Consider the following 12,411-nt stretch of genomic DNA (forward strand, 5'->3'; position numbering starts at 1 on the left):
CCGGAGAAAACCCACACAGACACAGGGAGAACATGCAAACTCTGTGCAGAAGGGGTCCCTCCTGGGATTGAACCAGGAACCCTCTTGCTGTGAGGCGACATTGCTAACCACTGTACCACCGTGCCGCCCACCGTGCCGCCCACCAATCAAACCACAAATCTTGAATTTTTATTTTTTCTAAACCTAACCTACGTAGACTTACGTTAAGTAAGTAACATGATGACACCATTTCATAAGAACTCTAACTGTAACACGACATCTTGATTGGACGCTTCACTGTTTTCTGGGTAGAATCTTCTTATGGAACTCTCTGAAAGAAATGAATGAGCCTATTTTCCAAAATATGGAACTATTCCTTTGAATTACTTAACATCTGCACTGACCTGGACTGTCAATAGTTAAACAGAAACCAAAATATAAACTTGTGTCTATAAGTTTTCCTTTATGATACGCGTATATGTTGAGGTGACAAAAGACGTACGTGTAGATCCGTCCAGGGGATAAATTACAACAGTCTACAACATGCTGTATGTTTAGACCACAATTATACGGATGGCAAAGCCCAGTGATGGCATCCTGTAATTTAGCAGAAACTGTTGTTTTTACCTTCCACAAGTTTCACGTTTTAACTATCTTAAAGTATGAGATTCTGTTGTGGGAGTGAGCTTGCTTTGATATAACTTTATTGTAAATGAAGCAGACAACATCTTAATGGTGAATGAAATAGACACACAACTTCTCCTTCTAGACAAACTGTCAAGTGGAAAACAAATGGTGTTATTTTTTCACACACCAGCCCCACAATTCAAAGCATCCAAAAGTCAATATCCACACTTGGCAGTTGAGACAAAGATGAAGATGAGGTGCGAGTGGTACAAAACATTGCATCGTGGGATGGGCCTCGAGCGCCAAATGACATCGATTCAAAAAGGGCTCCATCTTTACACACTTGGTAAACTGGGGACTTAAAGTTGAGATGCTAAGAGGCCATAACAGCATAATCACAGCCGTACAGTTAGCCATTTGTCAAAAATAAACCTAACACCAAAAGGTGCGGAGGCTAAAAATGACGTGCGTGGATCTGACTCATTTGTCAGTGGACTACTGATGAGCTGAAAACCAGCTCTGAAACACTCATTTTCTATTACCTCCGGAGATTTCAAATGTGTTGTGAGAGCTGCTGCAGGACATTAATGTGAAGTCCATTTGGATAGGAATGAACACAGTGTCTGCCAGCAGTGACTTCTCAAATAGACACACATTTTATACCAAACTGTGCAGATGAATATACCTTGTGGCACAAATTGCCAGGTCAATGCACAACTATTTGACCTACAAGGAGCATATGAAGCAATGATGAAGGGAATCATATTGTATTGATTGATAAATGCATTTTCCCTCTCTCTACAATTGGCTATCTGTCAGACCAGTGCACATCACTGGGGGCACAGATATGACCTTCTTTCTTATTGCTTGCCTTTTGTACAGCATGGCCTTGAAACCTCAGCGGACTCTATGCCTAAAATAAAGTTAATAACTTTGCAATTTCCAAACCGCTGTGACTTTGCAGACTAAGAGTATTACATTTTTATTTTTTTTTTTTTTTTAAAAAAAAGGGTGATCAGAACTACTTAAATAGGAAAAATTGTTTTTGAATGTCCTCTATTCATGAGGCATATTGTGGTAACGTGTCAGAACTCTGTTTAGTGCTTTACAGTTATGTAAAAGGGTATCTAATCCACTCTATTCCAGCTTTTATCACAGCTATCAAAAAAGCAGGTATTTATGCTTATGTAAATGAGCGATGCTCTTAGCCCCCCTTTTACCGCCGATGAACAGAAAACAGAAGAAAAAAAAATAATGGCTCAGTCTGCCGTCAGCTTCCACTGATAGCTCTTCCTTGGCAGCAGTTTTGGAAACTATTTATTTTCTCTTCAGGACTGGCCCTTAGATAGCTATTATGTAGTTTGCAACAACCCTTTACTTCTGTCTCATTTGCTTTTGTACATCAAAAGCTCATTTAGAGTGACCTTAAAAATAATGAGGACAAAATGCTGTGACAAACTTGTGCGTGAGCAGATAAAAAAAATTTAAAAAAAACCAGCAGGTATTTAATATAATTTAAAATGCATATTCTCAGTTAGCCTTTCAGTGACTCAACTTGAGTGCAGATTCTAAAATGTTGATGAAAAGCAATATTAAAGCGGGTCTGTACATTTGAAGTTGTTGATGAAAACCCATGCACCTCCCCATGGACATGGTCCCTTGATTGAGAGATGTATTTAATTGATTTTATCTTGCATAATTTAGCTAGACTTTCTGGTTTCTTGCATCTGTGTGTCCTGGATTTACTAAAATCCTCTTGCTGCTCTATTTTGGGAGATGTATATAAGAAAAAAGAATGCAAATGTTGTATAATTTGTATGCTACAGCTACATATAACTTCTCGCCAGTAGTCAGGGTGATGTTTGTATGTGTTGGTTGTGGTTTTTACACTCAATGTTTCATCAATAAATCATTTGGGACCAGCGACAGCTTGCACTTGCCCTACATATGGTTGAATTGAACTTAATAAAAGTGACCTGTTCTGCAAATAGGACAGTACAGCTAGGCAAACAAGTGCTTGATCAATGTCAGAGCGCACAGAGGAAGAGTTGCATTTTATCCAGAGTATATTTTGTCCCATTTTAAGTCAACATACAAGAGCTAAACACCCGCCCCTCACAGCAACAAATGACTGTCAGGGATTTGCCGAGCGACCTAATACGTGCTGTACTGTGTTGTGTAAAGTGATGTAAATTATTTAGAAGAGTCGAAGCAGGTGTGACAGCACCGCGCATGATTTTGTGGGAATAATGGTTTATACTTTATTTTCCACTTGAGTACCGGCTCTACTCTCTCATTTGCATGCAAGAAACTCAACCGCGCAACCTAGGAGTCTTCAAAGCCAGTCTCCCAGGTAATGCAGCAGCTTGAGATTTTACATCTGATCATCGCTGACTGGAGTCTTGATCATGTAGATTCAAACTGGAGGGAGAGTTCTACATGTTTACCAATTCAGAGTGGAGTCTCAACTGGCAAGGGAGCGATATTTAATCTTCAAGATGCAATATTTCTCCGTTGAATCGATGCATTGTCTGATCTCTCTATTTTCGTTAAATTGTCACATTTGAGAAGATTGTTGAATAAATAACCCTTTTTTATGATTTCAATCACATTTTTATTGGAAAAAGAAACAGCAGTGTGCATCATATAATACAGAATACTGAAATAATCTAACAGGAATAAACATAATAGGTTTTATAATAATTCCTCTCATCTAAAGAAATATATACACCTGTTGACTGTGTAGCAACAGCCCGTTTTACAAATATTTACATTCTCCAGATACATCTCAGTTAAAAGATAGTTGCAACCTCTAACGCCGTGGCCACAGTGACAATATTTGGACCCTGGCTGTGGATGTCAGCATCTCCAACACTAGTGTCACGCTGCTGCTGGGGGAAGTAAGAAGGCAGGGTTCCGGTTCTAGAGAAGGTCTGCATGCTGCTCCTTGATTTGGGGCGATTTGTACCATAACCAGAGTCCTTCCAAAAGTGAGGATAGCCATGAGGATTATTGAAGACTGGTACCGGGGAGAAGCCTATTGTGTATGCATTGTCTCTGGGGCCTCTAAAGCTCTGGGGTGGCACAGCACAATACGTGCCTGGGCAATCCACAGACAAGCTGTTCGCAGCATTGGATGAACCTGAAATAAAAGCAAAATAGATAAAATAAGGATGAGGAATTGGTGATGCAGGTATTACATTACCACCATATATCATTTATGTCATTCTGGGGAATATTTATGTTTAATTCAGCAGTGCGTGATGTCAAAACTTCAAAACTTCCGAGTGGAAAACTCACTTTTTAGCCTTGGCTGGAAGGTGCTGAAGTTCTTTTTGCCTCCATCGCCACTGATATCAGAGTCGCTGTCGTTAAAGTCACTGTCCCCTTTACCACTGTCCTTCACGCTCAGCTGGTCGCTGTTGCCAATGCCACTGCAAATACAATCAACAGATACAGTATGAGCCACCACTGCACCACATTAGCTTGATTATTGATATCTTGTTGTTGTTTTTTTTCACACACACTCTCTGCAACCCATCTAACCTCATTCCACTGGAATGCCACAAGCAACAAAATGCATGCACGGTGCATGTTAAGTATCCTCTGAGAACAGACAGATTTGACTGTGAATAAAGCTTATCCTATCTGAGAAAGAAATTACATGTAGTTGTCTTACCTCACTTGCAAGCAGTATTTGTCACCTTGCCACACAGATGTTGCTTGGAAATGCTTGGAGGGCAGGAACATCTAAGAGAACAAACACAAATGACAGCACAGAGCTTAGTTTCCATTTCTGGCACAAAGATCAAGGCAGCACTTGGGAACATCATATGCATATGAAAATAAAAAGATGAAAAAAAATTGCCTATTCTTGTAGTTGACTCACCTTTGTCTCTGAGTCCCCACTCCTCTCCTCATACAGGCAGGAACCATCCAGAGAGGAAGAGGCTCTCTCGTGGAAGAAGCCTCGCTGGCCGGTGTATATGTTTGGTTCTGCTGGGCCCAGCATGGGCATGGGCCTGCCGTCGAAGAGGCTGCGACACACTTCTCTCTTGGAGCCCCGGTTTCTCCCCCCACGGCTGAGTTTGCATGTCACAACAACAACCACTATTGCAATCAGCAACAATGCACATCCCCCGCCGAGCATAATAATGACAATTAGCGAGCCGTCCAAGCTGAGGCCTTCTTCGTCACTTGACCGCAACACAATGACGACTTGGTCTTCGGAGGGCTGTGTGTCTGAGACGACAAACCTAATGGTGGCACTGCTGGAGAGCGGGGACCTGCCATTGTCGCTCACGGCGATTTTCATTTCCAGCACGTCTCCAATTTCAGATGTCAGCCATTGTTTTAAAGCAATTTCTCCAGTGTCTTTGTTTATTGCGAAAAGCTGCGGGTCACCTTGCACGATTTGGTAAGAGAGCTCGCCATTCACTCCCTCATCCTTGTCCTCAGCTGAGACGCGAAGGGCGAGATAGCCGGCAGGTGCATTAAAAGGCAGAGGGATATCAGCAGAGTCATTTACAAGGACAGGAAAGGTGAAGTATGGATAATTGTCATTCAGATCCACAACTCTAATTCTAATTGTGGATGTGCTTGAAAGAGAGGGGGAACCTCTGTCCTCAGCTTGGATGACCAGCTCAACCAGCTGCAGAGTCTCATAATCAAAAGACCTCAAAGAATACAAAGACCCTGAGAGTGAATCCACAGAGACATAAGTGGACACTGGGGATCCACCTGGCACCTCTGAATCTAAGAGTTTGTATGAGACTTTGGCATTCTTCCCCACATCAGGGTCTCGAGCGACAACAGTGGTCACATATGAACCTGGGATGTTATTTTCCAGCACTGAAACTTCATAAAATGTCTTACTGAAGAGAGGGGGGTTGTCATTCTCATCTGTGACACGGATGGTGTACTGCCTGACAGTTTTGAAGGGTGGGCTTCCCAGGTCCTCTGCAATGACAGTCAGGTTGTACTCTGGGATCTTCTCTCTGTCTAAAGTAGTGCTGGTAACAATCATGAAGGAGTCCCCATATGCCTGCTGGAGGGTGAAATGCTCGTGCCCGAGCAGGCTGATGCGCACGTACCCGTTGGAGCCAGAGTCTCTGTCCGAGGTGCTAATCAGAGCCACGAAGCTCTCCGCAGCAGCAGCCTCGGTGATGTACGCGACCCCGTCACTGCTGGAAGTCATCGGTTTGATGCTGATCTCAGGTGCATTGTCATTCACGTCCACGATGTCGATCATAACTTTGCAGGTGGACGGGACAGAGTTTGCGCCTGAGTCCGAGGCTTTGATGTGCAGCTCGTATGACCTCCTTTTCTCAAAGTCAACCAGCGCTTTCAAGGTCACGTCCCCGGAGTAAGGGTCGATGTGGAAAATGCGCCCCGCTTCTGGTGATAGCCCGTCTGCAAACGCGTACGTCACCTCGCCGTTGGCACCGTCGTCCGGGTCAAACGCGTGCACTTTGAGGACCCGATGACCCACCGGAGAATCCTCGTTCAGATCAACTTTCAGCGAGCTGTGCTCAAACGTCGGGCTGTTGTCATTAAAGTCCAGCACGCTGATGTTAACAGTCATAGACCCGGACTTTGCAGGCACTCCTCCATCACTTGCAGTCACCTCGATTGTGTAGGAGTCCTCCACCTCCCTGTCGAGCTCCCTCACCAGCACCAGCTCTGCAAACTTCACTCCATCCTCCCGATCGCGCACCTCAATGGCAAAATGACTACAGGGGGAAATGTTGTAGCTCTGAATGTAGTTTTCACCCACGTCCTGGTCGAGAGCAATCTGCAGAGGGAATCTGGAGTCCAGCGGGACGTTCTCCACTATCTCCAACTTTGTCTCGTTGCGCGCAAAATAAGGAGCGTGATCGTTGATGTCTTTCACCTCGATCTCCACGTGGATGAGTTGAAACTTTTCTTTGGAGAAGGCCACGACGTCGAAGGTGATGAAGCAGCGCGGGGACCTGGGGCAGAGCTGCTCCCTGTCGATTATCTCTGCAACACTCACAAGTCCGTCAATCTCTCTCATGTCAATCACAGAGGAGTTGTTTTCCTGCATGAAGCGGAAAGATGTGTCCGGGTCATCAGCTGGATCAATCTTTAAATCTTGGGACAGGTTTCCAATCTCTGTCCCGGGTGCATCCTCCTCATAGGTGACATACCTTGTAGTTGTACACTGAGCATATTGTAAAAACAAAGAAAGCACTAAGCACAGCGCTGCAATCCTGCAAAATCCCATGTTAAAGGGTTAAAAAAGTGCCGCTCAAAAGAGTCATAAATGATGCAAGTAATCCACCTCTGTGCTGTGACAGGTCGAGTCACAACTGTGTTAAACTCTGACTTTGCTGTGGGACTATAAGCCCCGGTATATGCAAATAGCCTGCCCCCATCGACCAATGGCCTTCCAGTGGTCCACCAACAGGGGAGCGTTTGGCTCTGCAGCAAACTGCTGGTCACTTTTGGGGGGAAGCAAATGGTTTATTGGATAAACTGATTGTGGAGCTTTAGAAGGGCTGATAACAATGTGACTTAAATAAATCTGCACATGGTAATTAATTAAGTGACTAAAACACTTAGAGGACAGCAGGGTGTTTAATAAGACTATAGGTGCCATCATAGGAAGCTGAACCGATTGTTAGTCAGTCAGTTAGTTACAGATAATTATGCAGAAACTGTGGTGGGAAAGCAGGAGGGAAACTTCACATGCCCATAAAAATGTAATTAAAATAAATAATTTGCAACAATTGAAAAACATTCACAACATCAGAGACTTGTGAGAAACATTGGCACGCTAAAAATAGTTTTGTTTTGCTGAACTTAAAAAAAAGTAAGGTGTGAGTGGTAAAAAGCAGCAGTGGAAGAAGTTCTCAAATTATTTTCTTTCAGTCAAAGCACCGATACCACAATATAGAAATACTACAGCATTAAAAAAACAACTTAAGTATAAGCAGGCTACAAGAATCATTAGCTAAATGTACTTAAAATAATAATATTATATAATATATAATATAATATTAATAATGCATAATGACTGCTTTCACAGTGTTGTATTATAGATTAAAATATTGGATTGCATTTATTAATACCTATGCAGCATTTTGATGTAGTTAATCAAGGGGGAGGCATTTTATATATTCCTGGGTTGTTAAATCTATAACAATGCATTACATATTAACTTGATCATCTAACTAATCAATAGCTGTCAGGTGAATGTAGTGAAGTAAAAAGTGCACAATCCGAACAGCAGAAAACATGTTGGCATTGTTCTGCAAACCATTTTTTGTTGATCTAGAATTAGCAACACTTATATTAATTGATGAATTTAAGAGCATCATAAAGAATATGGTGACAGAGACATTTTCTTTTCTTTCTTGAGAGGTCACTATGTTTGAATAGTTGTTGTTTTATTGTGGATTTTTGGATTATGTGTTGTATTTGTTGTGTTTTAAATGTGTTTTGATTGGCTGCTTCAATCTTAATGGGACTGCCTGGTTAAATAAAGGGTAAATAAATAAATAAATAATTGCATTTGCACGTTATAATGTAGCAGATACTAAAAACCACTTGGCTTTGGTTATGAAAATATCATGTTTTGGCTTGAAAGAACCTGGTATGGGGGGCACTGTCCCTGCAGGAAACACAGCAACATCTCAATAAGAAAACAACCACTTTTCATTGCACTGTGTGTGCTGAAGAAACAGCAATGGGTTGCAACAAAACACCCACGTTTGGTGCCTAAAAAGCCACTGCAAACAGAGCAGTGACTCACTACAACACAACCATTTTGTGTTTGTTTGTTGGTCTTGAACAACGGTCTGCAGTGGTTTGTAGCTTGGCAGGCGTCTCGCCTCGGTGACACACATCCACCATCCCCTCCACCTGCGGATGACAATGTCAGCTCATGTGTTCTGTCACTTTAGAGACATTGATGTAAGTGTGAAACGTGCAAATGCCGTATTTGTGGTTTGCAGACGTGCACAATGCCAACATTTTCTTCTAGCAGCTGGAAAGCAGTGCAATAAATCCCTCTGAAATGTAGATGAATCGAAGTATAATATGACATAAAATGGGAATAATCAAGCAAAGATATTTCAGTGAAGTACTTTTACTAGGTGGGAAATGCAAAATACAAAACTCAAGAAAACATTTAATAATGGAGCATCCCAGAGTTTGATGACTTTCATTGTTATTCACACATAACTATATATTATAATCACACAGCCCAATAAATATCCTTACCCTGACATTTCAGCTTAATGAAACCCAAACTATGAAGTCATAAATATTTATTTCTTTAGCTTTTTCTCTCACAATCTATCTATCCATATTGAAACGGCACATAAATAATTTACAAAATAAGGAAAAGCAGAAGTCACTCGTTCTGTTGTACAGCTGTAGACACCGTCTCATCTGTTCAAATAGCGGGGGAGGAATTTAAGTATAATGTGGTGAGGGAAACCCACAAAGCCAGACAAGTGTCATTTGATTAGTGTTGTGTTTTTGGACACCCACGATGTTAATTACACATAGAATATCAGTAGCGCCGTGTTCGAGGGAAAATCTGCCTGTATAATCAAGACCATCTGTATTGTAATAAACACTCAAATGCACTTAATTTACCCTTTTCAACAATAGTTCTAAAACAAGAGCCTTGGAAGTCAGAAGAACAAAGAAGTCAGGAGAATAAACTCCACTGAATGATTTTCCCTCCCACCTCAAATAACACACACACACACACACACGCAACAGCTCCCATAGTGATAACAAAAGAGCATGAGTCAACCAGACCTTTGTCAACCATATGGGTGATTAGCGTCTGCTGATTAAAAGGCGTCTATGGCCCTTCAAAGGGCTCTTGACACCTCACAAAAGTTTCAGTTAAATCTGTCTGAGCCCCCAAGTGGGCACATACAGGGAGGTGTGAAAAGGCACACAACAGCCACAGAGACCAGAGATCGTTGTGATACTGTGTCAGCAAGAGGTGATAAGCCATAATTAAAGTGTTACACAAGCCCAATTTTGCTTACATATATCCAATATATCACCACCCATCCGTACATTTCCTGCCACGTTTCTGGGCCAGGTCATGGTGGCAGCAAGCTAAGGAAGTATAGTCCAGAGGTCCCTCTCCTTAGCAACGTTTTCCAGCTCCTCCGGAGGGATCCTGAGCTGCCAGATGAGAGATATAATCTCTCCAGCATGTTCTGGGTCTACTCCGGGGTCTCTCACCACTTGGACATACCCTGTTAAAAAAAAAAAAAAAGAAAAGAGGAGGGTGCCCAGGAGGCGTTCTGACCAGATGCCCAAACCTCTTCAACTGGCTCTACTCTGAGCTCCCTCAAGATGTCTGAGCTCCTTGGCCCATCTCTAAAGCCCATTTCCCGCTGGACGAAAAAACCCACTAACGCCCACTAACATCTGGCTTTTGTCTATAATGGGAAAGGTTATCGGTATTCATTCTGCAGTTGTTGTGGGTGTTTATTGGCTCCAGCTGCGACTGGCTTCGTTTGGCAGTGATTGAAACATGTCATCCACGTGAAAGCATTAATTTCTGCCCCTTTTCCAGCGTGATGCAGTGATGTGCTGCCACTAATTCCATCCATCTCCATCCAAGCAGCACTCGAACATCTTTCCAAATTGGTCTGCAGTGATTTTAAAGCGAGACTGAGTAAGCAACAGATATAAAAAAGAGGTAACAACTGTAACATTTACACTGGCCTCCTCCTGCTTTCTACTGTTTACTGACCCTGTTTTCCTATTAGTGAAGTTGAACATGACACACAGAAAAGCAAACTTGTGCAGGGCTCTGTACACAGCTCTGGTCTCTTAATAAACCTGCATATACACACTAATCTGGGTGGCAAAAGTGAGTGGTTCTAAGAGTGAACCCAGACATCTTTAAGACTCACCAACTCATTTTCACCACCTATTCTCTCTGCCATTACCCAAAGCTCAAACCATAGGTGAGTTAGAACACAGTTCAACTTGTAAATCAAAAGCTTCGCCTTCTGGCTCAGCTCCCGCTTCACCTCAAAGGTCTGACCCAACACTCACATTACTGCTGACACCACACCAATTCTCTTGTCAATCCAACGCTCCATTTCACCCGAAGCTGCAGCCCTTCTAGCCTCCTGGTACCTCTCTGCTGCTCCAGGAAAGCCCTGGGCCATCCAAGCCTCCTTCTCAAGCTTAAAGGCCTCTTCAGCGGGTTCTCTGGTGAGGTTGGCGCCACGAAAGGCTCCCTACGACCTTCTGACCACAACTCTGAGCAGCCGCCTCCACGATGGGGGGCTCTGAACATGGCCCACACGGATTCCATGTCCCCAACGTCTCCTGGGATGCATGATAAATTCTTCCGGAGGCGGAAGATAAAGATAGTTACAGTGGCTTCGGCCAGACATTGCCAGTTCATCCTCACTACATGTTCCATCTGATCCAACAAACCACAAGATGGTGAGCAGTCTCTTCATCTGAGTATCCTAGACGTATGGCTGCAGATCAGGTGATACAACCACAAAGTTTATCTTTGATCTTTGGCCTAAGGTGCTCCAGTACCAACATGGTGTTTGTTATGGATTTAGAGGCTATTAGGAGTCAGGAGATAATGTTGAATTATTAACCAAATTAGTTGCTCTTGTACCAACATGGCGTTTGTTTCAGCCAATCAATGGCTGGCACAGAGATCCAATAATAAAAGCACAGCTCAGGTTCAGATGGGGCTGGCCACATTTAGTATATATAAATGTAAAAATTGATTTCCTTTTCAGATAATGTTGCCTGCTATATTCTTGGCAAGAACACCAGAGCGGCATGAACACAAAACAATAACAAACTGCTAAAACACTTTGCAGCAGAGTAAGCCAATTTATAATGCATGCCATTGAAAGCTGCTGTGTTTATATATTGAACTTGGAACGTGCTTCAGTCGCACCACATTACAGCATCAGTGTTAAGAGTTTGCTCACAAATCCACAAGGCATCAAACCAACAAGTGTTTTTTTTTTCTTTCTTCTCCTGAATGCTGAGGTCTGTATTATGTTGCAAACCATTAAATCAAGTGGTATTCTGGGCTGTACGCTAAGCAGGCCAGTACAATTTAAAATCGTTAAGTCTCGTAAGTGCGAAGGCGTCGCGTCATCACATGTGGTGCTCAGCAACGAGTGAGGAATCTTCTGATGTTGCGCTGAGTGTAAACAAGAAATGCTGCCTCCATATCTCATTATCTGCTCATTTCTTGTTTGCTTTTCGCTGTATATCGCTGTTTTAATAAAAACAAGATCATGCTGAACATATGAACACTCAGCCGGGGGGGATCAAACATAAGATACTTTTCTGCCATTACCAGACACACAAAGCCTTCAGCACAACAGGCCCATGCTGGTTGGGTGTTGAAATCCAGGATTTTGTGGCTATGAGGAGTCAGAAGGTAATGCAGAATTATTAGCCAAATTAGTTGTTTGCCACTAAGAGGATTATGCTTTAATCTTATCACGCACTTACCACTTTGTGTGGCAGTGGTTTCAAGGTAACAGCTGAGCAGCTGCGGATGAAAATATTTCAGTCTAAAATTAAAGTGCAGACATAATGCTTAAAACAGCTGCTGAGCAGGTAGCCAGGTCTTGCTCATTTGTGATTTTCTTCATGTATCCTACATTGTGTTCCAGCTAACTGCCTCAATATCAAACACCGCCTACTCGTGTCCCAAGTATTTCTCTGATCAATACATCACTACAAGGTCACCAGAGGCCTTCACCACAAACAAAGCCCGGCTAACACAGGAGTGATACTTGTTTGTCA

At 42.7% G+C, this 12,411-nt stretch overlaps 1 protein-coding gene across 1 annotated transcript; it reads right to left on the reverse strand.

Moving 5' to 3' along the window:
* Nucleotides 1–3,398: 3,398 nt before the first annotated feature.
* Nucleotides 3,399–6,885, reverse strand: pcdh8 (protocadherin 8). Its single transcript, XM_049594245.1, has 4 exons — nt 4,496–6,885; nt 4,286–4,356; nt 3,907–4,040; nt 3,399–3,748 (listed from the first exon to the last, which is right to left on the reverse strand). Exons 1-4 carry the CDS (start codon nt 6,851–6,853, stop codon nt 3,399–3,401), a joined length of 2,913 nt encoding a protein of 970 aa, XP_049450202.1. The 5' UTR covers nt 6,854–6,885.
* Nucleotides 6,886–12,411: the final 5,526 nt, after the last annotated feature.

The sequence above is a fragment of the Epinephelus fuscoguttatus genome, linkage group LG13, assembly GCF_011397635.1.
Source record: "Epinephelus fuscoguttatus linkage group LG13, E.fuscoguttatus.final_Chr_v1".
Taxonomy (NCBI): domain Eukaryota; kingdom Metazoa; phylum Chordata; class Actinopteri; order Perciformes; family Serranidae; genus Epinephelus; species Epinephelus fuscoguttatus.